The 24,497-nt window shown below is 41.0% G+C and overlaps 1 protein-coding gene across 8 annotated transcripts in view; it reads left to right on the top strand.

Annotated features, from left to right (window-relative positions):
* The window catches only part of KLF12 (KLF transcription factor 12), a 246,910-nt gene that overhangs the window by 98,224 nt on the left and 124,189 nt on the right, over window positions 1-24,497 (top strand). For all 8 annotated transcript variants that reach the window (XM_055703199.1, XM_055703204.1, XM_055703202.1 and 5 more), the window contains one exon: window positions 107-196. In XM_055703199.1, the coding sequence (XP_055559174.1) occupies window positions 107-196 (90 nt within the window). The remainder of the gene's footprint in view (window positions 1-106; window positions 197-24,497) is intronic.

Raw genomic sequence — 24,497 nt, 5'->3', positions numbered from 1 at the left:
AGCAACCAACTTCTACAATATCATGGAACTGAACCAGTGAATTAAACCAAGTGTTTTTAATCTATTTATTTATTTTTAAATTAACCTTGTTTGTTTTTTTTCTTAGGACGTCAGCGCCTTTGAGAACAGAATGTTAATGCTTGATGGGATGCCGGCAGTCAGAGTCAAAACAGAGCTGCTGGAATCTGAGCAAGGGGTAAGCAGAGGTTTTTGTACAGCCTCACTCTGCAATGCTCCGGTGACCCTTCCTGAGCTTCTCAGTGTCTAGCTGTCCCTCCTGTTATATTGTCATTTTCTTTTCTGTTTGGTGTGGGGTTTTTTTCTTGTTGGTTTTTTTTTTTTTTTATTCTACCATTTTTGAGCTCATTTTATTGGGAGACATATCGGTGAGATCTAGTCTCATCAGCTGGAAGCACAAAACAAAACTCTGCAGAGAAGACTTACTGAAATTATCAGGGATAGCCGAGATGCTGTTGGTGTAAATTCATGATTATAAAAGGAGGTTCAATTTTAAAAAATGGGAAAGAATAATGGATTATGGTAAAGAAGCCAAATTCATATGTCTGAGAAACCTATAGATATATTTGCTATTTTGCCTTCTTGGGTTATCTGCCTTACTGTGGTTGTTTCATCCTTTATATGCTTGTCCTACTCCATTTTCTGTTTGTGCACACCTGCTCTCATTTTGGTGGAATACACTTGTTTTCATTATGCTAAGAGGCCTAGAAGCTTCAGATGATTAAAGCTGGTATGTTGACTGCTGAATGGAGTACAGAGATAATGAATAGGATTTTGAATTTTTTGCAGAACAAGTGTTTGACACTGTAGTTGGTAGATTTTAGGCAAATTGAGGACCATGTTTTTGGACATACTAAGTGTGTATTCCTACATATATGGTAATAATTACGTCAGGGATTGTAGGTTATTATAAGGGCATCTGTATTTAATGGATTTTATGTTATCACAAATCTTTGTTTCTTTGTGTGCATCTTACATTATCCCAAAGAATCCAAGCTACCTTACTGCTCTGAAGACAGGTGCCTTCAACAGAGAGCATTATAGAACCAGCAATGCCATTGCCGTGTAGGGATGGGCTTTTGCCTCCTTCTGTTTGTTGGCTTTTTTCCTTCCTGCTATTTTCTCAATTATTTAATTGAGAATTTAAATGATATGGAGGAGAGGGAATTAACTTGCAGGATGACTTAATTTGGAAGACTTGCAAAGAGATAACAGTTATTCAGGACGTTTCTGAGGCTTTATGTTTGAGAGAAAACAAACTTGACATTTAATGGAGTTCTTGCACATCTCTCTGCCTTCTGGAGAACAAGTACCCTCAGAAAATACTCCAGTACAGTGTAGTTTGAGGGAACATAAAAGCTGGACTACCGTACAAGCCATGATGGTGAAAAGACAGATCCATTAGAGGTAATTTTTAATACCTTCTGAATGCTTTGCATTATGTCTCTGTATATAACACAAACCTTTGTTTATATTGTTCAGAAGACAAATACTTTATTGGTATTTGCCTTTGTCTTGTTTAAAATAAATTCTATGTGTGATGCATATTACTGAGTCCTTTATGAAGAATATTTCCTTTAGCAAAGTGTCATTTGATTCTGGAAGACGTATTTGGTGTCTTAGGAATTGGAAGGAAATGAACAATTTATATAGTTTTTTTTTAATTTCCTTAGGGTTTCTTTAATAAAGTTTTACAGACTTCTGTGTAAGCAGAAAATGACGTTATCTTTTTGTGTTCCAGTGACTGAGCTGTTGGACAAAGAGCTCTGTTTGATTTCGGATTTTATGTGCTTTGGTACTAATTAAGTAGTGTCTGGTCAAGAGTCTATAGTACCTTTATGACTCTTGATTAGGGAATCAATCAATAAATACAAAATGAATTCTCCAGTTCACTAACAGGGGAGCTAGCCATTAGGAAGGCAGTGTTCCAGTAAACAGCTTAAACTCTAAAGAGAAAGGTGGTTGAAACAGATGTTTAGCATGTGCTTCAGAGACTTATTTTGAATATGTAGATGTTTGTAGATATAACAGGGACAAGTGTTTGAAGGATGTAATTACTGAAAACAGCACGTGAATCTGTTTGGGAAGGTGAATATCATAACTGGGAAGCATGGAGTGGGAACTGAAGTAGTATGAATTTGAAATTGGGATGTCTGTTCTTGTTGTTATATAGAGTCCCTAGAGTTGCACCTTCATCACAGCGAATGCGTATACAGGGACATGTGATTTCTCCTTTGAAAATTAGCTGACTAAGACAGCATTTTGATCTTCTGAAGACAGTGGCCAGACTTTCATCTCTTAGGATGCTGAACACCAGACGAGACTAGGTAAACTTCTCTGAAACCTGTAGGAAGGCAGTTGGGTTTTTTTTGCTGTTCCTGCTTGGTATCTGCATTTGGCTCTAGGTTTGCTGCAAGGACAAAAGTGAGACATGGTTCGACGGTTATGAGAAGGAAGTTTCATGAGTGGTTAGGGGATCCAGAAGGCTGTGTGAGCAGTGGAGGTGTGAAACCAACACAGTCTGGAGCACCAGTGGCCCTCAACCAGGATGATGAGCACTGAGTGATCAGACAGACCAGAGAGCATTGAGTTGCCTATGCCTTGCTAATGAGGCTCTGGAGGAGCTGGGATAATGCCATTTGATATTTTGTCTGAGAAGGGCTATGGAACCACTGTCTCCTGTTCAAGTCTGTGCCCATACCACAAATAAATGAACCTCACACAGCTATGCTAGTAGTTACCCGCTGTCCTTGTGAAAGCATGCGCCTAAACTTTGTAATCTGAATTTATCTAGCATCAGCCTCCAGCCCTTTCCAGTGGCAACAGAAAAAATTCCTTCATGGTGCTGTGTGATGGTCTCGCTTAGCCCTTTTGGGGCCGGGCCATACAATGTGTGATGAAATAAGGAGGATTGATCCTTAGGTTGCTGTTGCAGTGTGGGAGGCTGCTACATGTGATAGCTAAGGAGGTTGGTCTTGGCGGCTCCTCTTTGTTAGTGGTGATGGGTGTTTACAAGGCAATTACTGCAAAACTTTATTGAAATGAAAGTTAAGGTAATAGTGGGTTCCAAAGGTATGTGTCTCCTCCTTGTAGGGATATTGAATGCTTTCCTGCAGGACATGTGAATGTCAGCCAGAAAAGGTGTTTTCTCAGTACTCATACCTTGATTAGCTGTCCCTTGTGGTTCATGACCTCCAAGGTGGGTTCATAGAAAGGACCTTGCTGGGGAATGTGGATATTGTTTGGCCATGTGTGCATGCGGTGCTGTGTGGGAAATCCAGCCAGTCCTCCCCACTGTCCTGATTCTTGCAGTGTTGGCCTGATCAGAGAGCAGCCAGTAGAGGAGAGTCTAATCGCACCCTGGGCAGTTGTTGCCTGGAGGCAAGTGTGTGTGCTTGGAGGGACTGCAGGCTGGTGCTGGGTCAAATCCCTTTTGGGTGCTGGTGTGCCTCATTGCCTTTGCAGTCCTGGGGTGTCCTGTGCATTACTGCTGTAATGTGAGGCAAAGGTATGGAGATTTTCTTAGGAGTCACTTGGTGCCAGCGCTGGATTACTGGCAAAGAGCGGGGGCCAGAAGGAAACCCTGTGATTCTGAGTTTGGCTCCAAGGCCACAAGGAGATGAGCAAAATGCTAACATCCCTACCTTGGGAATTGTTGTTATGATGTTATGTGTACAGTGCTGGCTTGGTGGATTGCCTCAGCAGATGATGTGATCACAGCATTTGAGTCCGTTTTTACTCCAAGGTTTCAATTTATTTCATAATTCAATGAGTTTAATGATCAAACAGTATGTGTTATTCCGAGGTCTTTATTAAAACCCTTTTTTTGAAATTCGTGTCTCCTTATAGTTTGTGAACTGGTAACCCACCAACCTATTGACTCTAGCAGTAGAAAATACCACCGCTTTGCAACATTGATAATGTGAACAATGATCACTGCATTAACTTGACAATACAGAAATACAAAGCTCAGAAGAAAGCAACATTCTTCTTCCTTTCACATTTACTCCACCAAAATGGATACATAATAGGGGGAAAAAAAGAAGAAGAGGAAAAAAAGTTTTTATACAAACAGCACCAACTTATAACCTTAAGCTGGTTCGTCACTTACCTTTTGTGGCATACGGCTACAGTGAAGTAGGCACTATTTGACCATGTGCATTTAATTAATCAGAAAGTCATCTTCACTGTGCTGCTCTGGGTCTTTATCAGGTGTTGTGTCTTGACTACATAGGGTAGTGGTGGTAGTAGAAGTCACTCATGATGTAGATGACAACCAGGACAAAGCAAATCATCAAGCCGAGACTAGCATTTTCTGCTATATACGGATACCAAACCAGACAAAAATTTCATTATATTCCTGTGTTGCTTTTGGTTTTCCTATTAGAGTCCTCATGCTTTTTGCAGGAGACGTTCTTCTCTGCCATATGTGCATGACTTCCAGGATCTTTAACTTTCTTGTTAGAAGATATTTTGGTTTGTTTCCTGATTCATCTGTGTCCTGCACTGTGTTTGGGTGCTCTGTGTCCAAACCTGCACTGATACGTCTGAAGAGCTTTTAAGAAATACTCTTCAATAGCATCTCAGTCCTTACACTGTGGAGGTCTTACATATCTAGAGCAAGCAAAGACAGATTTTAAATGCAGTGCAGCAGAAGGAATAAGCAAATGAGGAAAGTGAAGTCCAGCTGAAATATTAGGGTAGCCCTGGGTGAATGAAGCTGTGCAAGGTACTCCCACTGCAAACCAGTCCAGTCTGTAGCTGAGGCCAAAAGGAAATTTGAGCTGATGCCTTGTTTCAGCTGTGCTCCACGCAGCGGTGCCTTCAACCCTGTGACTAGAGGACAGATGGGCAGGACTCGGGGGCTACAGACTGCATGCATGCAGTGAAGACAAACCTTTAGCAACCCGGGTTTAAAAGACACTGAGTTCAAGCTAGATGATTGTGGGAGAATGGGATTTAGGCAGCCCATAAGGGAGACACGCCGCATGAGGGAGATAGGTTACTAGGCAAATTTGAAACAAAGATGTATTTACAAGGGAAATGGATTTTCTCTTAGCTTTGGAAAAAGTTAAAACAGTTCTGCTTTGTTTTATTGTCACCAATTTAGAATAGTTTAATGATTTTTAGAAGACCATCAGCATTAGCAAGAACAGATGCTTATTTTTCCAGTGAACTACTGTCCTTAATTTTGCACAGGAGATTTAATGCAGACTATTGTTTGAGACTTCAAGAAGACACAGTGCTGCTTTAATGACTTTATCACAAATGAAAAAAAAGACATTACATGTAAGATATCACATTGCCCTTTAACAAGGCTTCGTTATTATCTCCCCTACTGTGGAACAGGAGCTGGCATTACTAATAAATTGGTAGAATTACTTTAGAAATGTGAATTTGCTTATCATTTAATATCCTCCAGTGACCTACAGCTTTAGATCTTTTGGTCTGCAGTAAAATCTTTCTGTGTCAGGAACGAGCTTCAGAGGAGGATGTGAAGAAGGTGGTCCCTCCCTGTGCAGGTGAAGGTGGGTTGCTTCAGCACGAGAAAAACATTCATTCTTCGGCTGTGCCAAAAACTATTTTGAAAAGTATTACTTCTCATTGTAAAAGTGTACAGAGGCTGGATTAATTTAGATGGCAATACAGACTGGGCAGTGAATTTGTTAGCTGATTGATGCTATCAAGAAGTTAGGATGGATAATGCTGACTGGCTTCAGTGTGAAGTATGAAAGTCATGCTGGTCATTTCAGAATGTGGCCCAGTTGCTAAAAACTGGTAAAAAAAAGTGTCTGACTTAGACACATGATGTTACACTTTCTTAAGTATTTGCAGAGTTTGACCATAAGCTTTTGCTAAAAGGAGATATAAATATGGGGCTTGTTTCCAACTATTAATCTTCAAATACAGAGAATAATGAACCTCTAATTTTTATCAGCCTTTTTGTTTCCAGATCTAAAGTCTCATCTAGTCCTATGCCTGCATTTTGTCCCATCAAATCATTATTTGAAGATTATGTATCTTATTCTGAACTCACCTCCTAATTGTACTTGATTCATCTCCATTCTCATGCCTTATCATGGCTGAGTTATGAAAAGTGACTAAAATGGCAAAACCCTTTAGCAAGCCAGTATTGTTCTGTGTCTTTTGTCTCCAGCCAAATTATCTCGAGTCTGAAGAATACAATCTATGCTTATGTTATTATATACATGAACATGTTCTACCCCAGCCTGACTAATAGCGACAGAAATGTATTTTATTTTCAAGGATTTCTAAAAATACCTATGGAAATACAGTTGAGAGTAGTCTCAATAACAAACCTTGCTCCTTAACTGTACGGGGAACTGTTTTGTGTTGATTCATTCAGCTTGTGTAAATTTTTTGTATTATTAGAAGAAAGAGCACTTCTGGTATTTGCTGTTGTAATTTATGAATCTCTGCTTCATTCAAATGGTTTTTTTTCTGAATTACTTAATCTTCAGCATGACTTATTGGGGAAACAAACAACATATGGACAATGCACATGTATCAAATCTCTTCTGCAAATAAACTATCGCCGCCTAACTTTCTGTTGGGTTTTTTCACCTTGCAGTACATCGTACTCGAGGAGTGTTACTGAGGTGTTAGAAATACAGCTGATATGATTCAGTAGTTACTTTATAGTGCCATAAATACATGATGTTCTTCAGAAAGAGATAAAGATCTGGTCCCAAAGACCAGCAAGGTTGTAACTCACAGGGCATGATCCAAAGCTATGTGAGACATCCCTAAGGAGATATGGCTGTAGACTCCAAGCACAGCTGAAGGATATGCTTGCAATCCAGAAGGGTGAAAGACACATCCCAGAAGGGTGCAGCACAGCATTAGTTGGATTAATTACGCCAAGTGAAGCTGATAATGTAATAAGCTTAATAAGAAGTGGGTGCTGTTTCATGTTAAGTGGAAGCTTGCATGATGAATAAAAAGTAGCTTTAACCTGGCATTCCTGCTGTATCCATTGCCAGTGACTGACGTTGAGGAGAGTTGTATCAACTGATCACTGATCCGAGAAAACCCAGCATATCCTGCAGTTACACTGTTAGGAAATTATTTCCTCTATCCTATGGAGAGGGGAGGGGTGGGAAGAAGATAATGGGTGCTGCTTTTGACAAGGGCCTTTGGTTAGAACTGATTAACTATATCTGAAACTGCATCCTGAGACAATTTCACTGCTCTCGGATCCAAACTACTGCCTTTCAGTATGTCTTTGCACTGCTGCCTTGTGAAATACTATTTACAGTGTTGCATGCGTTCCTTACTTTTTTTGAAGTCAGGCCTTGTATAGAATAGAGAGGTAAGGGGGTTTTGCACCATGGTTGTGGGTGTGGTTGGTTTATTTGGGATTTTCTTCCCCAAGGATCAGGCCCAAAAGTGCAATAGAAAGGTAAGAGATTTAAGACTAATAGGAAACAATAGCTTAACCAGCTCAGTCAGTACACACACTGTCACGTTTGCCAGGCAGTCTTTTTGCCAAGTTAACTGAGTTTACAGATAGAAAATGCAGGTGGGGTTGTGAGATGTATGATGCTGTCTGGAATTCTCACTAAGAGAAGGATCCCAGATCCTCTGAGACTTAATTTACTGACCACTTTCTGCCATCGCTTTCCTTTCCTAGGCAGTTAAGTTGGCTGTTACAGAGCACTGCAGGGAATGTATTCCTTACTCTGTCTGGTATCGTTTGTTGTATGCATGATGGGAACAGGGAGATTTTCAGTTGTGGGCGAGGACATCATTGCACTAGGCACTATACAAATAAAGGGCGGTCCCTGGACATCCTGGTTTAATTAATCAGAAGTTGTGTTTAGACACTGTTTTAATGGGCATCTTCAGATAATAATGATCGTGCATATTATGAATGCAGTAGCAAGTCTAAAAGGAGTGAATCAGAATAATACCTCTGCTCCAAACAGCTTGTGTTTAGCTAACAGTGCCATGCCAGAAAGAGGTTTCCCATATCCATAATGATACAAGGGCAGCAAGAAGATGATTTCACAAATTAGATTTTATGAGGATGTATTTTGTAGAGGAGAAGGATAGTACTTTATCTGCAAGAGTGGAAAGAATTTCAAAGAGAATGTTTAATATTACCCAGAAATTAGCATAATTTAATATTGTTACAGTTCTGTAGAAAAATTGTAGTTACACAGTATATCATATGTTAAATATATGCATTTATAACAGTTTTGTATGTTTATATGGACTGAAAAAATAATGTTGGTTTTGGGAGAAGGAAAGTCAACCCTTTGATTTGAGCATAGTGCTGAAGTGCATCGTGAGATTATAGTTTAGTTGCCTTCTATCCCCAGTCAATTATTTTGTGAGCTCACCTTGAAGCCAGTCTGCTTTTTTGATGATGTATGACCTCTCAGCTTGCTCTGCCACCAGAGCTTAGGATGGGAATCTCATGGAAGATTTATGCAGCTGAGAAATTCTAGCCATAAAAACCAAGCATGGTACATACAAGCTGTATATCTGTAGGTTATCCACATTTTATTTTTAAAATTGTTTATTTCATGGAGATGTGAAAGGTTAACATTTCCTTTACTGCATTAAAAAAAATAGTTGAAAATGTTAAAAATATGTGTAAGAAAAATTTTCAACCATCCAAATATCTACACTGGCATCATTCCTCCTGATAACTCCAGTTCCAATGACTCTGTGTGTGTGTTCCATGTTCTGTTTCTTTGGGAAATCCAGTATCCACAGTTTAACTGTAATTTTGATCTAGGTTGCAATCCTAATTGAGGAACCAGTGAGGTATGGATTTTTGCTCTTTGCATTGTTCTAGAAAGGTGTTGGCACCATAGTCGTGGGAGCGCAAGGCATGCCATGTATTGGCTGGTATACAGCACTGTAGTCTAAAATCCTGTTGCATTTCTGCACTGAAACTCAACACAGGTCTATGCTGTTTCGTGTCACAGTGCAATGCAATTGTAAGATACAGTAATGTGAGTTTTAGACTTCATGCAAAATGATTATTGGCATCTAAAAAGCAGTTACTCCTCTGATGTGGTGACTTACCTAGCAGGGCACCTGGAGTTTAATTCAGGTTGCAACTGCAGTGAAATTCAGTAGGTTCCAAGCAAACATAGTCCCTCTGTACCTGTGGACAGACCGATGAAGGTGAGCTAGGTAACCCCAATTTTATTAACAAGAAAGCTACCGTGACTTGCCTCACATTTACCTCCGCGTGTGATTTTGTGTATAGATGGGTACTGCAGACTTGATGATGCATGGTAACTTCTTCATAGTTTGGAGTTCCTTATTTAAAATGTTTTCCATCGAAAACTCAGTGAAATAATTGTGAATCATGAAATCTTTAACTTTTTTCCTAGCAAAATAATTTAACGGTTACATCTTGTTCTACTCACTGGTGAGTTTAATGGATTTTTGTTTCATTTTTAATGCTCATTAGAGTAGTCAGTTCATTATGACAGTCTGTATTTTGTTCAACAGGGCAAGTTGGTATGTTCTAAATGGGAGAGTAATTAAAATGACTGGGCTCTTGTCCTTTCCCGTTGTTTTGGCTCAGGGTGAAGTGAAATCTTCCTATATTCCTGGTTCTTACTTGGATAATTGCTATACTTCATTTCTTTAAGGGCACTGAGATACTTGAAGTGTGAGGTATTGTGTAAGTGTGCATTGTTGTTACATTTTTATTATATACTGGCTAGCTTAAGAAAAATAAGCATAAGCCAATGTAACTCAGTAATTTACAGTATCAAGAACGCTTTAGAAGCATGATACAAATGCCACTATGTTATGATAGTAACAAAATTATTTTAACCTTTGTTGTTTGTTATGAGAAGGGATTACTTCTGGGTTTCACTTGTTTGTTGATGTTCTCTTAACTCTTCTATTTGAGCTTGCCTTATAAATAGTCTTTTAATGTAAATTTTACTCTTGTTCCATATCCTGCTGGGAAGTACTGAAAGAGCTATATATTTTTTAGAATTATTGGCTTTTTTCCTTATTTCTTCCTTATTTCTCCCTGTGGAGATGAGTCTTTACATAAATTACTTTAAGGATCCTGTTTTCTTCATTTTTTTATTTTCATTTTTTTTTTTTAAATTCTCATTCTTAACCCACCTACTCCCTTTTGTTTCATGCTGGAAGGATAAGTGTTTAATAAACTGTTATTTAGGGGGCATCTGCTTTCACAGACATCCTTTTACAAATGCTGTTATTGCTTGGTTGCATTGCTTAAACAGCAGAAAATCGTAGGAACCACAGGCAGAAAAGCTGGTGAAGGGTGGTGTTCGTCCTCCCCTGCCTGAACAGGTCGCTGCCCATGCCTGCTGTTGCCCAAGGATGGAGCCCAGGCAGATGAGGATGGTGAGACCTGTGGCAGCTCCACATGCGCCACCCCTGCGATGGAGCCCCAACTCATTGGGGTGGGCATGAAGCAAGGGGCTGGTGGAGGAGCAGAGGTGTTGGTGGTGTAGTGGAGGGAGGACAGCAGTTCTTCCCAAGAGAGGCTTGCTCACAGAAAGGCTCATTTCAGATCTGCCTCCCCAGCCCTGTCTCCTCCAAATGCCTCCACTCCCCTTGTTCCTCGGGGGCACACCAGCCATGTGGATGCCACGTGTATCCCACCTCCTTAGGCTGCTCTGGAGGCTTTTGTATCCCATTTTCTAATTTTATAATTTATACTTTAGATCAATATTGATACTGAGGCACTGAGTTTGGCTTTGATCTTCATCTGTGATGGTGTGTATGAAGCTTACATCATTGCAGTAGGTCAGTTACTGGAATTTCTTTAGCAGTCATGTCATTTTGTTCTTGGAAGACGGAAGCATCACCCTCTCCTGTCTGAGTTACAGATATGCTCAATTATGCTTTTAATACCATAGGTGCCCTTCCATGACATTTCCCACTTTCTGTGATAGTTTCTTGCAAGATAAATGGTTTGGATACAGCCTGGTCATATTCTGGCTTGGTAGTTGTCAAGTACTGGGCGCTTTGTGGCTCTGAATGTTTTCTTGTCCCCTTTGCTGGATTTCTGTGGTGGTTTTGCTCTTTCAATATTGAACAGCTGTTTGTGAACAGAAGAGTGTAAAGTGATAAAAGATCAATTGTGGGCTTCATTTTGCACTGTGAAACAGGGAATTCTTGGTGAAGAGGGACAACTCTTGACTGAAGAAGGAAAGGTAGAATTGCATACCATTAGGAATAACATATGTTTCACCCTGGGTGAATCCATGCCGACTGCTCCCAGTCACATTCTCCTCCTTCAGAGTGCCCAGAACTCTGTTCCTAGGGGACTCACTCTGACTTCTTCCACGGACCAAAGGGATGCTGACTGGTCTGTAGTGCCCCAGATCACCGTTCTGGGTTCCTCTGAAGAGGAGTGCACCATTTCCTTTCTTCTGGTCATCAGGGATCTCCCATGGCCTCTAGCACCTTTCAAGCATCGTAGCGAAGGGTGCTGCAAGGACGTCGGCCAGCTATCTCAGCACCCATGAATGCAGCCAGGTGGGTCCATGGGCATGTTTGGGTTGAGTCCTCTCAGGTAATCCCTGGGACTTGGTCCTCAGTCATGACTGATGGTTCTTCACCTGGAACTCTGTCTCCAAGCATGAAGGCTGTTGCAGAGAAGGCAGCAGAGTACCTCAGCCTTGTCTGTGTTCACTGTCAATAACCGACGCACCCCATTCAGCCACCAACCCACATTTTCCTGGTCCTGCCTTTTACTGTTGACGTAGTGGTAGAAGTTCTTGTTGTTGCCTTTGCTATTCCGTGCAAGTCTGAACCCCAGCTGAGCTTTGGCTGTCCTGACGCTGCCCCTGTGTGCCTGCATGGTATTTCTGTGCTCATACCTGGTAGCCTTTCTGTGCTTGCTGCTCCTGCTATACTGCCTTTTTGTACTGGAGTGCTATCATGTGTTCTACATCTGCCAGACTGGTCTCCTGATACTTTTTGCTTTTCTGAGTAGTGGGACGCACTAGCCTTGCACTTTGATGTTGTCTTTAGAGCTATTCCAGTTTTTATGTGCTCTTTGGCCCTTTTAGAGCTACTTCCCATGGGATCCCACTTAGGTTTCTGTATTTGAGGGTCTAGATCTCTGTTACTGTCTTTCTTTCCTCGCTCTCCTCAGGGTCTCAAATTCCATTACAGCAAAGGTACCACAGGTTACTACAGCTCCAACTTGTTTTTCCTTCCACATAAACGGTGATTATTTTGTTTTTTGTCCATATGGGGCCTTATGAGAACACCAGAGTGACCCCAGTGGATCGGATGAAAGGTTCATCTTGCCCATACAACAGCAGCTCAGCACTTGCTTACAGAAAGCACAAGCAAAAGCAAGTATACATCAGCAATACTGTACACTCTCCAGTGTCTGTCAGCGTACAGACTGGGGACCATGTGAGCAGATACTGACCTTTAATATTGCATGATGTCACTGATCGCTGAGCTCCACGGAGGTTTTAGTGATAAACAGAGGTTTTGGTATTGGTTCTGACCTGTAAAACCTTAAACTGTCTTGCATCTGCCTATTGCCATCCTGAGACTACAGTAAGAGCTTAAGATGTAATGATGTAGATGGCAGTGGCAAAGAGAGCATTTCCTGTGATAGGCTCTTGATTTATTTTCCCATTAGTCATAGGAGAACAAAGTTGTGGATTTCTATCGAATCCAATGAGGTTTCTGGGGAGGGCAGAAGCTATGGTGTCGAGAACATTCTGACATGCAAAAGGTTTTTTTGTTCCTTTGGCTATTGGGTGTTGTGGAACAACGCTGTGTAATAATTTAATGGGACTATAAACCTTATGTTTAATAGGCTAGTTAGGACTTGTATACTAATACGCCGTTGTATTGTTGAATAAAAAGCAGATAAAGTACTAATGTCATTAATGGCTTTCAACAAAAACAAGTCCCCTGTGGAAGTAGTGGAGGTCTGGCCTGTGGTTTTTGTGGCAGAACGTTGCTCTGGGAGGCTTGTGTCTACTGTTAACTCTTCTGTGGTTGTGCCAGTTCAGATGTGCAGGGATGTGCTCTAAACCTGCAAAAGAGGAAGAAAAGCTAAAATACCTTAAATAGTTTTTCTCTCTAAATTCAGTTTATTTCACAGATCCAGGTTAGGGCTTGGGTATAAACTGATTAAAGTGTTAGATCTGCAACATACACAGTTCTGTGTGGTCTGCAAGTTAAAACATGCTGTGCAAACATAGCACAGAAAACATTACTGATTTTCATGATAGAAGACTTTCAAAATAGCAGACAGAATAGAAACCAAAACTATTCTGGTTGGCTTCCAAATAGTACTAATTTTTACAGAATAAACTAAAAAAAATCCAGAGTGAAAGTTAAGCGTTACTTCTGGTTTTGGAAAGCAGTTCACAGTTTGGCTCGTTGAAGCTTGAGTTTGTGTCCTTTGTTGCTGTATGTGTTAGTTTTCGTGAATGAATTTAGGCTGAATGACTTGTCTGGAACATGAAATAGACTTCAATTTTTTTTTCCTGGATAACCATTCAGAGCATTGATGGGATAAAGTGGCAATTTAAGACAGCTATTAACATAAAATGAATATGCATGTAGTTAGTATTGAATGCATAAACATTAATTTATTCCTGGTTTAAAACTCAATAAATGCTTCTAGCCTACCTACCCAAGAGTACTCCTTGAGTTTCATCCTGCTTTCACTGCCTAGATTGTGACCTCATTGTTATCAGACAAGGATCAAATACTTGTGAAGGACTGAATAATAAAATAACTAGCTCATCTAGAAATTTGGTAGCTTTAAATGGATTGTGGAGAAATTATATTTTTATATAAAATAATAATGAATTAATATAAATATTTGCAAGTTCCTGTCTGCAAAGCCCAAGTTAAAAAGAAACAAATGGTGCTTAAAATAAAGTAAAACCAAGTCATGTATGCAGGGTATGAAATACCTGCTCGACAGTGCATGCTGTGGGCTGCTTCTTGAAGGGTACTGAATATTCAGCATCCAGCAGAGAATGTAAATATTTGCTTAGTTTTGAAGAACAGGAGGAGTTATGTTACTTACTCATGGCACTGACTTGGGGCCAGGGTACCATGCAGGAACCTGAAACTATAAAACCTGCTACCATAATCCGTAGAACCATTCCGGTGTATTAAAGTCTTTAAGATAATTGTAGGAAAAGAACTAGATGAAATTTCCTTCCTCTTTAAAGCAAAGGCTTTGTTTTTGTTGGCTGTGAATGCTTGCTCTTAATTTTCTTTTAACTCCACTATTACACTAATCCACTTTCAATACAACCTACGACAAGATGGTTTTGTGAAGAAGTGGATTTTAAATATTCTTTATGGACTAATTTTATTCATATCAAATGGAGGGATGTTGTGAAGCGTGTATGAGACATGGTTTGTTGTTGATTGTATACAGTGTTTTTTTCAGTACATTCCTTTATTCCATGCAAATGATTTCTAGAACCATATAATCTGTAGAAAGATAAATTTTTTTGTTGTTACCCAGTAGTTAATGGTGGGTGCAAATTACATCAGCAAATGTTGTAGTGCATGCTATGCTAAAACAATTTTCTGTTTAGAAATTTTGCATGTAGTATCATTAGATGGATTTGCCTTACTCATCTTAAAATAAGGGAAAAACTTTTTTCTCCCGAACAGTAATTTTTTTCATCTAGATGTGTGACACAGATCAGTAACTGAGCTCTGACCAGTTCTTCTGTATGTTTAGGAGTTTCTCTTTACACTGAGTGTCTGTTCCTGAACTGCAGCTCAGTCCCCAGCTCCCCTGCAGAATGTGTTCGCCAGAGGACAAGATGACTGTGCACACCTGTAGGTGCCAGATGCAATTTAATTGAAAGCTTGGATGAAGGAGTAGGATATGGATGGTAATGACATGAAAGGGTGAAGAGGGACCAGTGGTGCTCACAGTCCTCAGGAGCTGAGAGGAGGCATAGGGACAGAAATTCAGGGTGGGAATATGTTGCCATGCCAACCAAGTAATTTCTCTAACAGGAGTATTGGTAATGAAAAACTGCTGAGTGGGAATTTTAAGAGAAAAATCCACTCTTTGTAAAACTGAAAGGTTACATTTTTGATAATTGACCTTCGCCAACCCCCTGCCCCGTGAAATCCTGTGCTGGCATCTCTGTGTTGGAGCTTCCTGTGATCCTGTACCAGTCTCTGCTGTGCCCGTCTGCTGACCTGGGAAGTGCCTGCCCACTGTGCAGTGGTGGGTGCCAGTGCCCAGCTCGCAGCCGCAGGCTGACGTGAGCCCTGCGGGGGTCATTCCTTGAGCAGCTGTGAAAGCCAGATGAAGGTTTCACAAGTCTTTCTTCCCTTCTCTTTTGTGCCTTCCCTTTAAATCACTGACTAGCATATTTACTTTTTTGCTTCTTTGTCTCTTGTAACACAGGGTGAAAATGCTGAGAATTTTGAACATGGGCATTTCTTAAAAATCTGTATTTCTAAACCCTGATTAGCCAGGTGGCCTTAAAGTTTGGTATGTGATATTTGTGTTTTGTCTTTAGCTCTGTGAAACCTTCAGACTTTAAAAAAGGAGGGGTGGAAAGTCAGTGAAGCTTTATCTGAAATGCTGAGGTTTTGTCTTGCTTATGCATTGCAGGAGGAATTAGCAATGCAAGGTATTTACCTCCAGTGCTCTTAAAGTAGTGTTCGGCTTGGACTGTGGGCTGTGTTCAGAGTGGTACTGCCACCCTTAGGGTTTGTGCACGTAGGGTATGAACTGTCTCTGGGATCAGAGGATCAGAAGCAGCCAAATGGTGTTGGTAGGGAGTATCTATGGATAAATCAGCCCCTGCTGAGTTCTGGGCTGCTGGATCTAAGCTGTTGCAGGGCCCTGGCGAGGCCATGTAGCTGTGCCATGTGCCACTGTGCCCCTGCCCTTATGCAGGTGGTTTCATAGAAATGTAGAATCATTTAGGTTGGAAAAGACCTTTGAGATCGTCAAGTCCATCCATTAACCCAAGACTGCCAAGTCCACCACTAAACCATGTCCCTAAGCACAGCATCGGTGCCTTTTTTAAACACCTCCAGGGATGGTGATCCCACCATTTCTCTGGGCAGCCTGTTCCAATTCTTGACCACCCTTTCAGTGAAGACATTTTTCCTAATATCCAACCCAAACCTCCCCTAGCATAACTTGAGGCCATTTCCTCTTGTCCTGTCAATAACAATTTATGTGGGAGAAGAGACCAACAACCACCTGCCTGCAGCCTCCTTTCAGGTAGTTGTAGAGAGCAATAAAATTCCCCTCTGAGTCTCCTCTTCTCCAGGCTAAACAACCCCAGTTCCCTCAGCCTTTCCTCATAAGACTTGTGCTCCAGACCCTTCACCAGCCTTGCTGTCCTTCTCTGGACACGCTCCAGCACCTCAACATCACTCCTGAAGTGTGGAGTCCAGAAACTGAACACAGTATTCGAGGCGCAGCCCCACAGTGCTGAGTCCAGGGAGACAAGCACTGCCCCATCCCTGCTGGCCACACTGTTTCTGACACAAGCCAGGATGCTGCTGGCCTTCTTGGCCACCTGGGCACACTGCTGGCTCATGTTCAGCCGGCTGTTGACCAACACCCCCAGGTCCTTTTCTGCTGGGCAGCTTCCCTACCACTCTTCCCCAAGCCTGTAAGTCTTGTACTCCTTTTGCTGCCTTCTTTTAATTCCCTGCTCGTTCTGTTGCTTCTCTTGCAGACACGCAAACCTCAGGGTAGCAACTTAACAAGATTCTTCCACCTGTCTGTGCTGATATCTTAAATGATGACCTCTGCTTTTTCTGGCAGGGTAAGGCATTGCTTTAGCAAACTGGCTGAACACAAGAGTGTGATGGCTTCTCTAGACTTAAGCTACAAGAAGCGCAAGATGAGTGCTCACTAGTCTTAACAAGATTTAATATTCCTTGTAGTAATAATCTTAACATTAGTTGCAGTGGAGGCTAGGTCAGGCACTGGAAAGGGTTGTCTCATTCCTTCATTCTTTCTACCCTGTCCCTTCCCCAACTCCTGAGCTGATGCTGGTACCCATGGGATCACTCAGTGGGCAGGTTTCTCTTGCCAGTCAAGCATAAAAGAAGCAAGGAAAAAGAAAATGGCAATAATTTTGGCTTTCTGGGGAGTCAAGCAAATGCCAAAGCAGACTCAGAACAGAAGGGGCTTGCAGGAAAGGGGAAGAGTGACAGTAAGTGCTTGGGTATGTGCTACCCTAACTCATAGGTCATGCTTTTAGTCGTGCTACATGGAGGAAATGTGGTTTAGGCTTTGCCATGCTGTTTGCAGGTGCTAAACAACTGAACAAGGCAGGCATCTTGAGTCCAGCAAAAGGTGGCTTAAGTGACATTACATGAAATAACAAAGCTGTGTGACTGCCTAGCCTGCCATGGTTAGGATGATACAGAGATTTCCTTGCAACCCTGTTTTTCTGATGGAATCTGCTGCTGGTTTTTTGTTGTTGGTTTTGGGGTTTTTTTTCCTTTTTTAAAAGTTTTTCTGAGCATGAGGGATTGCACATGCAAAAGAACCCGCAGTTTTCAAACGCTATGGAGAGCTATGCCTGAGGCTCATCCTTTATAGCACCTCTCTGCAGCCTGCACTGTTTCTGGTAATGGAGTACATCAACCTTTTGAGCCACACAAGGACTCACAGGATCAAGGCCTTTCTTTATGAGGGTGATGTATCTGCATGCTGGAAATCTTGGGAGCATGTCATGAAAAAAAAAAAAAAAAAAAAAAACGGGAAAAAAAGAGTGCAGTGGCACAGATCTGTGAAGATTTATTGCATCATTATCTCACATGAAACAGTAAGATTGTCCTGGCATGACTGAGCAAAAACAATGGTGTGAGAGTATCATTATTTATTTTGACGCCCTGCTGATTGCCCCTAGAGATTTCCGAGAGCTAGGGCACCCTCAGTGAGGTCTTTTGTTTCATATAGTTTCAAAGATAGTAATTTCAAGGGGGGATGCTTGATCTGCATCATGTTTCTTTCTTCAGCATATTCCATAGATGGGATGTATTCATCTGTGAGTTAGTGAGACTCCATGAGTGGGAGCATTTGCTCCTCCTGGCTTCTGTTTGCTCCTATAAAACCTGACAGGAAAAAGCCCCTGAGCAGATGACTTGCAAGTTTACACTGAAGAAACATAAAGACCAATCTCTTCCCTTACAGACCTGGAGGAAAAACAAACTCCACACGATATATTCCAACTCTTCTGAGTGTAACGAACCACCAGTTATTGCTGTCTGCAGGAACAAGAGACTGCACAACTCCAGCTCAGGATACAACCCATGATATAATTCTGTTTGGTTTACAGTCACAGGATTATTTTTGAGGAAGCATTATTAATGAGTAATAATACAGTGTTAACATAATTTTAGTATGTATCCTAAGAAAGGAACTTGAAATTAATAAGCCCCCCATTTTTGTATGAGGAGCTGCATAACTTGGAAGTGATACACAAACATGAAATTGCAGTGTTTTAACTTGGATAGAGCCTGATGCTCATGGAATGGCTTAAAAATTAAGGTCATTAACTAACAGTGGGAGGTACTTGGTCAGATCAGCTTTTAAAAATCAGTGATCAATAGGGATATTATTATTGGTTGGACATTGCTACTGTTTCATACAGCATAAAGGTTTTGAAGCATTTGCAGCATCCAGGGTTTTTAATATGAGCTTCAGTGTGCATAAGACTGTTCCCATTTTGCATTCCTTGTTCTCAGTCTTTTGTTTATCTGTAGCACGTTGGTGTATTTCTACAGATATTTCTTAAAATTCACTTATCAATTTGCTGTAGGCAAAAAGTGCCTATACTGAAGCTTTCAAAAAAACCCCTCTTCATACGAGATAGAGATAAAGGTCTTCATTATGGTCCAACTTCAGTTAAAGGCTTGGTCTAATTTTGAATTCAGAGTGTGTCTTCTCCCAGGTAAATCATTTAGTTCAGTGCTACCCACCACTTCAAGCCTGACCTTGAGGAAGTAAAAGAACTTCTCATCATTCTCGTACAGTTGGTGGGGGGAAGAAAAAAGAAGGTTGGGCTCTGTTGGCCCAAGGAAAGCACTCTTGTCACAAATGCCCTGAACATCTTAATCTGGTCACATTTTAGCTGGAGAACTATCTGAGTTCAGTTTTCAGGGAGAAATGTATGGAGTAGAGTTCATCTGGGCTATGCAGCCTCTAAGTCAGTAAAGTATTCATAGATGGAAAACAACTGCTTCCATTGCGCTCTGGTAAGAACAGGAAGTCTGTACTGTTTGCAAAACACAGGTATTTGTTTTGTAGCTCTTTTGGGTGTGTGTGAGATGAATGCTGTGCTAGATGATATTCAAATGAACTTTGTGTCCCCAATAGGAAAAATTAGCTTTACACCTAATATGTAGTATCGTCTTTACCATGTTTTACTGACGCCCCGTGTCATATTTCCTCAGTCTAAAACTAGGAAAGTGCTCAAAATCTAACCAACCGTATATATTTCACTACACTTCTTAAATCCAAGTGCTGCTCTTGTCTTGGAATAATTCAGTCCCAGAATAAATGTTCTATAGATCTGTTACCCTGGTTATGACTTGGGTAACTTCAATGGCAAGATAGCCGCATTGGGAGGTGGTGGGGCAGATGGTGAGACTGAGGGAGTACCTTGGTCTCCAAAATTACTCTTCCTGCGTGGTGGCTGCTGAACCCTCAGGCACTGGAAAACCCTCATCTTCAGCCTGTGGAAGCTGAGTGGTGTGAGCGCTGCCCTCCCACTGCTGGAAGCTCAGGGGTAACTGGGGAAAACTACAAACCTGCATTCCTTCATCTCATACTTCATTTATCAAACCATCTCTTTCATGTTTTTGTTATTGGGAACATGACAACATAGATGCTTCACAACCTGTTTGTTTAGATGTGTATCCAAATGGCACCTGACTGAGTACGCAGCGTGACGTTTTGACTGGTAATACCCATAAAGGAGCTAAGTTGACACTGAACAAAAAAACACAACCCAAAACCTTCGTTGTGTGGGCAGGTGGTGAAACATACTGTGCATTAAAGCACTTTATGGTTTAAGTCTGGTTGTGTGGAGTGAGGCGGTGGTGCTAGTGGTCTGATTTATTCAGAACCATCATAACCACTGTGACGAGTCAAGCTGAAGGTCCATTTAGCCACACACTCCAGCAGGGTCTGCAATAGGTGAGGAAAACAGGGAAGATGAAAAAGCTCTGTATTGTGTGATCATTCCTTGGACACACCTCCAATCTTTTTAGGTGATTTTAAGCCTGTTACTGTACTTGGACCATTGTGTTTTGTAGCCGCTAACAACCTCTTCCCAGTGAAACTGTTTAATCCATCTTTTAACTCATTTATACTTCTGGTCTCCAGGATACCTTTGGCAGTGTGGTGGTAAATGTAGATGTTACATGGAAGGCTATTTATTTTCAGTTATTTTATGGCTGTTGTCTGCCAGTTGCGCTTGTTGTTATGTTGTGAGGAAGAGCTTCTGTATCATAGGACTTCAGTCATCATTTTCCAAAACCAAAGTGTATTATCTGCTTTATCACAGAATCATAGAATGTTTTGGGTTGGAAGGGACCTTAAAGATCATCTAGTTCCAATCCCCCTGCCATGGGCAGGGACAGCTTCCACTAGACCAGGTTGCTCAAAGCTCCATCCAACCTTCAAATGTTCGTTTCTCAGATCATCCTTGTAGCCTTTTTTGTATTTTTTTTCCAGTGCTAGCATACCTTTTTAAATAATGGATGCATGATTCTTCTGAAGTAAGTTAGGTATTTAAATGTTAAATAACAGTGTCTGAGCTAATCATCCTTCATCTCTAGGACAGGCAAGGCAAGTTATCCTTTGGCCCCCTGATTTTCCTCCGCTGGGTAGAATGGGTGCATGGATGACCAGCACAGATTAAGGTGTCAGATATGCCTCTGAAGCCGGAGGAGGTGAGTTCCACAGAGGGATCCAGAGCTACAGAGCGCATGTTGGATTGTTCAGCTATGCAGTGTCGTTTTCTGTTTTGCTCCCTCCCTGCATATTCCTCGCATGTGATAACATGCTCAAACACAGCTGAGCAGATGTTCTTAGACAAGTGTTCACAGTAGCTTCAAGGTCTCTTGAGACATTTGTGTTGTCATTCATTATACATGTAGATACAGATTTACAGTGAGTTTTCATGCTTTAGGTTGCGGTTGGCTTAAAACAAAAATGTTACCTAATAATATAATGTTAATAAAATAAATGTTACCCTAGCACCCACCCAGAACAAGAAGGTGATTTAATCAAAGTCCTCAGTGTAAGTGAAACCCATTCTTGAAGGATAGGAGATCTTCACCACATTGCCCATATACCTGTCTTCCATGCAGCGTTTAAAGGAACATGTTACATACCTTACTCCGTAACCTGGCATCTTCTTCAAGGAAATGTCTTGTTTCCCAAGAGAACTACTGTAATGTAGCAACCAGTTACCACTGGAACAGCTACATTTACATGTGCAGCCGGTTTACAGGTCGTCATTTTGTATGCACCGTAAGGGTTAGTTTTCCCACATGCATTATGTGTTACTGCCTTGTCAGTCAGTATTGCAAGGTAGTTCTCCAGGTCTTCGTAGAGAGAGATCTGATATAATAAATCTAAGAGAAGTCTCTGAAATGTGACTTAGAAACAGAATTGCCATACATTAAGTGTTCTTTAAAGGCCCCAGAATACAGCATATTAAATAACATGACCTTTCCTGACAATCTCTTGATTTAATTAGCCATCGGTCTTCTCACTTACACAACTGCTGTATGTCAAGTGGCAAGTTCTTTTTTGGCGCTGCGCTGTTGAGTGCGAAGCCCTCGTGCCTAGGAAAGGGCACTGTCCTAGTGCACATCATGCTTTGGACACTACTTGCATCCACTTTTTCATTGATTCAGGGTTTGAGTAGATGGAAAGTTAATTTAAAAAAAATTTCCATGTCTACTTTGAAATATAAAAAGAATCTCAGAAATCACAGGATTGTATGTTTTGTGTATGGAACATGCTAGTAGGATTGTTGATTATTTCTTTAAATAGGTGTGGTGTTCTTTGTAAATCCATTGTTTGTAAAGCCAGGAACGCAACCAGAGATCATTTGCTGTATTGCTAAATGCTGCTAGATTGTTTATTGTTATCTTACTTTTATTAATTGGAACTGTATTGAATTTAGGATCTGCAGAGATCTTTGGTTTTTTGCTTTTAATTAAAAAATAATACCTCTTTTTCTGACCTGCTTGTTGTGACTGCTGTTCATCAAAGGCTTTTTTGTAGGTAATGCAGCTTAAATTAAACCTTGTGATTGACTTTCCACTGTTATTCAGCTGTTTGTCTTTAACTTCTTCAGCTTCTGAAATGTAGAGGGGAGGATGCTCAGTGCCTGTCTCCATCAATCCTCCCTTTTCTTCCACCCACAGTTTATCGTTGGCCTTATTGCCCCATCTGCCTTGGGTCTGTTTAATTTGGTGGGCATGTTTTTCACATCCATGGAGCTTCATCCCTGTGGCACTTCCATGTGGGAGAGGATTTCTAGAGAGGAAAGCTGGCAGCACAAGTAGCACAGATCTCCTGCACCCTGCCAGGAACAGAAGTGGAGCTCATGGAAGTTCAGAGTCCTCTGCACTGCAGGGTCTCAGCTTCCCACAGCGGTGAGGCCTGGCTGGTGGGTCTGTACAGCAGTGGGGAATTCAGTAAACCTTGAGCTCAGATTCTGTCTTCTTATGACATGAATGAGAAAATTTAATATTACTTGAAGTGGCCGAGTGGCGTCTTCCAAACGAAACGGAGCATCAAACACACATCAGTGGCAGCGGAATAACAAGTATGACCTGTTGCCTTATTCACTGATGGCCATTTATCATGAGTGCTGAATGAATGGAGAACTGCGGAAATGGTAGTGTGCGATCACATAAATTAAAACATGCAAAAGACATTTTAGGGACATTGGCACAACTGAACCATCCATGCGTGGTACTGCTGATCCCAGTGGGATTACTGACAAAAAGGTACCACTGGATGTGAGTTGATTATACAGGACTCTGACCACTCGGGCAGATGTCTGTGTCCCTTTGCTTGCCCTCAGACCCCCTTCATTTCATTGTCACTGTCCCATGGCTTAAGCCAGTATTGCTGCCAGCACATAGCATCCACTTACCTTGTCTCCTTGGCTGCATGTGGTTGACCCCAGGCTCCTTCCTCATCACCAACAGAAGCATTTCTAGGGCACTGAGTTGAGGAACTTATACACAATAAAAAATAATCATTTGTTGGGAGGAAGAGTTATTTTCAACCCACCAGTTCCCTGGTGCTACTGTGCCAGTCCCTGTGGCAGCATGAGGGAGGAGGCAAATTGCTGCTTCTCGTAACACCAGGGTTTAATGTCAGTTTACACTGACCTTGGGGGTGGTGGTGTAGTGCAAATGCTGCTCTCAGTTAGAAAGACAAAGGTGATGAGTTAATTCTGTTTGGTACTGATGGTAGCTAGGCCACTTGTTGTTATGTGAAGATTTTCAGCCTGAAGGTCTGTTCTCAAGTATTCATGATTTTACAGTTTGCATAAAACCACGTCCCTCTGTTTACTCAGAGAGTAATTTTTTTTCATTGGAGGAAATAGGATCAAGAAGAAACAAAACCAAAGGTGTAAGGAAGAAGAGGGAAAACTCAGCTTTTATTATAAAAATAGTTGTTTTTAATTGGTGACAGAATGTTACTTCGAGCAACAGTCACAGATTTTCTGTGGTCCGTGGATGGATTTCTGCTAACTTTGAGTCAGCAGTTCAAAAACAGATCCTAAATTGCTGTTTACACTCTGGACAGCCTGATAAGAATCTTCCTTTTTTTTTTTTTTTTTTTTTTTTTTTTTTTTTTTTGCGGCTAGAAGGTATTAGAAAAACATAGAAAATAAAAACTTTTTTATAAAATAATTCTGTTATGATCTTCTTTATCTGAGAAACTCAACTTAATAGCCTTTTCACTAGCAGATGCAATTCATACTAGGTAAGGAACTAAGCTTTGTATTTCCTGGCATTCTCTTTAAGTCTGTTTTTTGTGGGTTTCAAGTTATGTCATTCAGTTCCTGCCTAAGAGGTTGCCTGTGCTTCTTTGGACAGCAATCTTAATGATTGTCTTCAAAAGTCTATCAGGAAATAGTTGTTGAAAAAATTTAGTGTTGCAATTCAATCCAGTAGGGAAAACTTCTGATTGATTTTCTATTCGAAAGTCATTGACAGTATGAAATATCATCAGAGTAAGGAACATTTACAATTATGTCCTATTTAACTTTAGTGAAGCAGTCACAATGTCATGGTTAATTACGAAAAATCTAATTTTCAAGCTTGGATCCCTTCCTTTTCTTGCGACCAATGGCTCATGTCTTACCAGAGGTTAATTTATTTCTTCATTTATGTCAAATACGTAAATTGATTACCATACACTTGGCTGTGTGGGTGTATTTTGGATGAGATCTTAAAAACTG

The sequence above is a fragment of the Falco cherrug genome, chromosome 2, assembly GCF_023634085.1.
Source record: "Falco cherrug isolate bFalChe1 chromosome 2, bFalChe1.pri, whole genome shotgun sequence".
Taxonomy (NCBI): domain Eukaryota; kingdom Metazoa; phylum Chordata; class Aves; order Falconiformes; family Falconidae; genus Falco; species Falco cherrug.
This window is presented reverse-complemented; position numbering and strand designations above follow the sequence as displayed.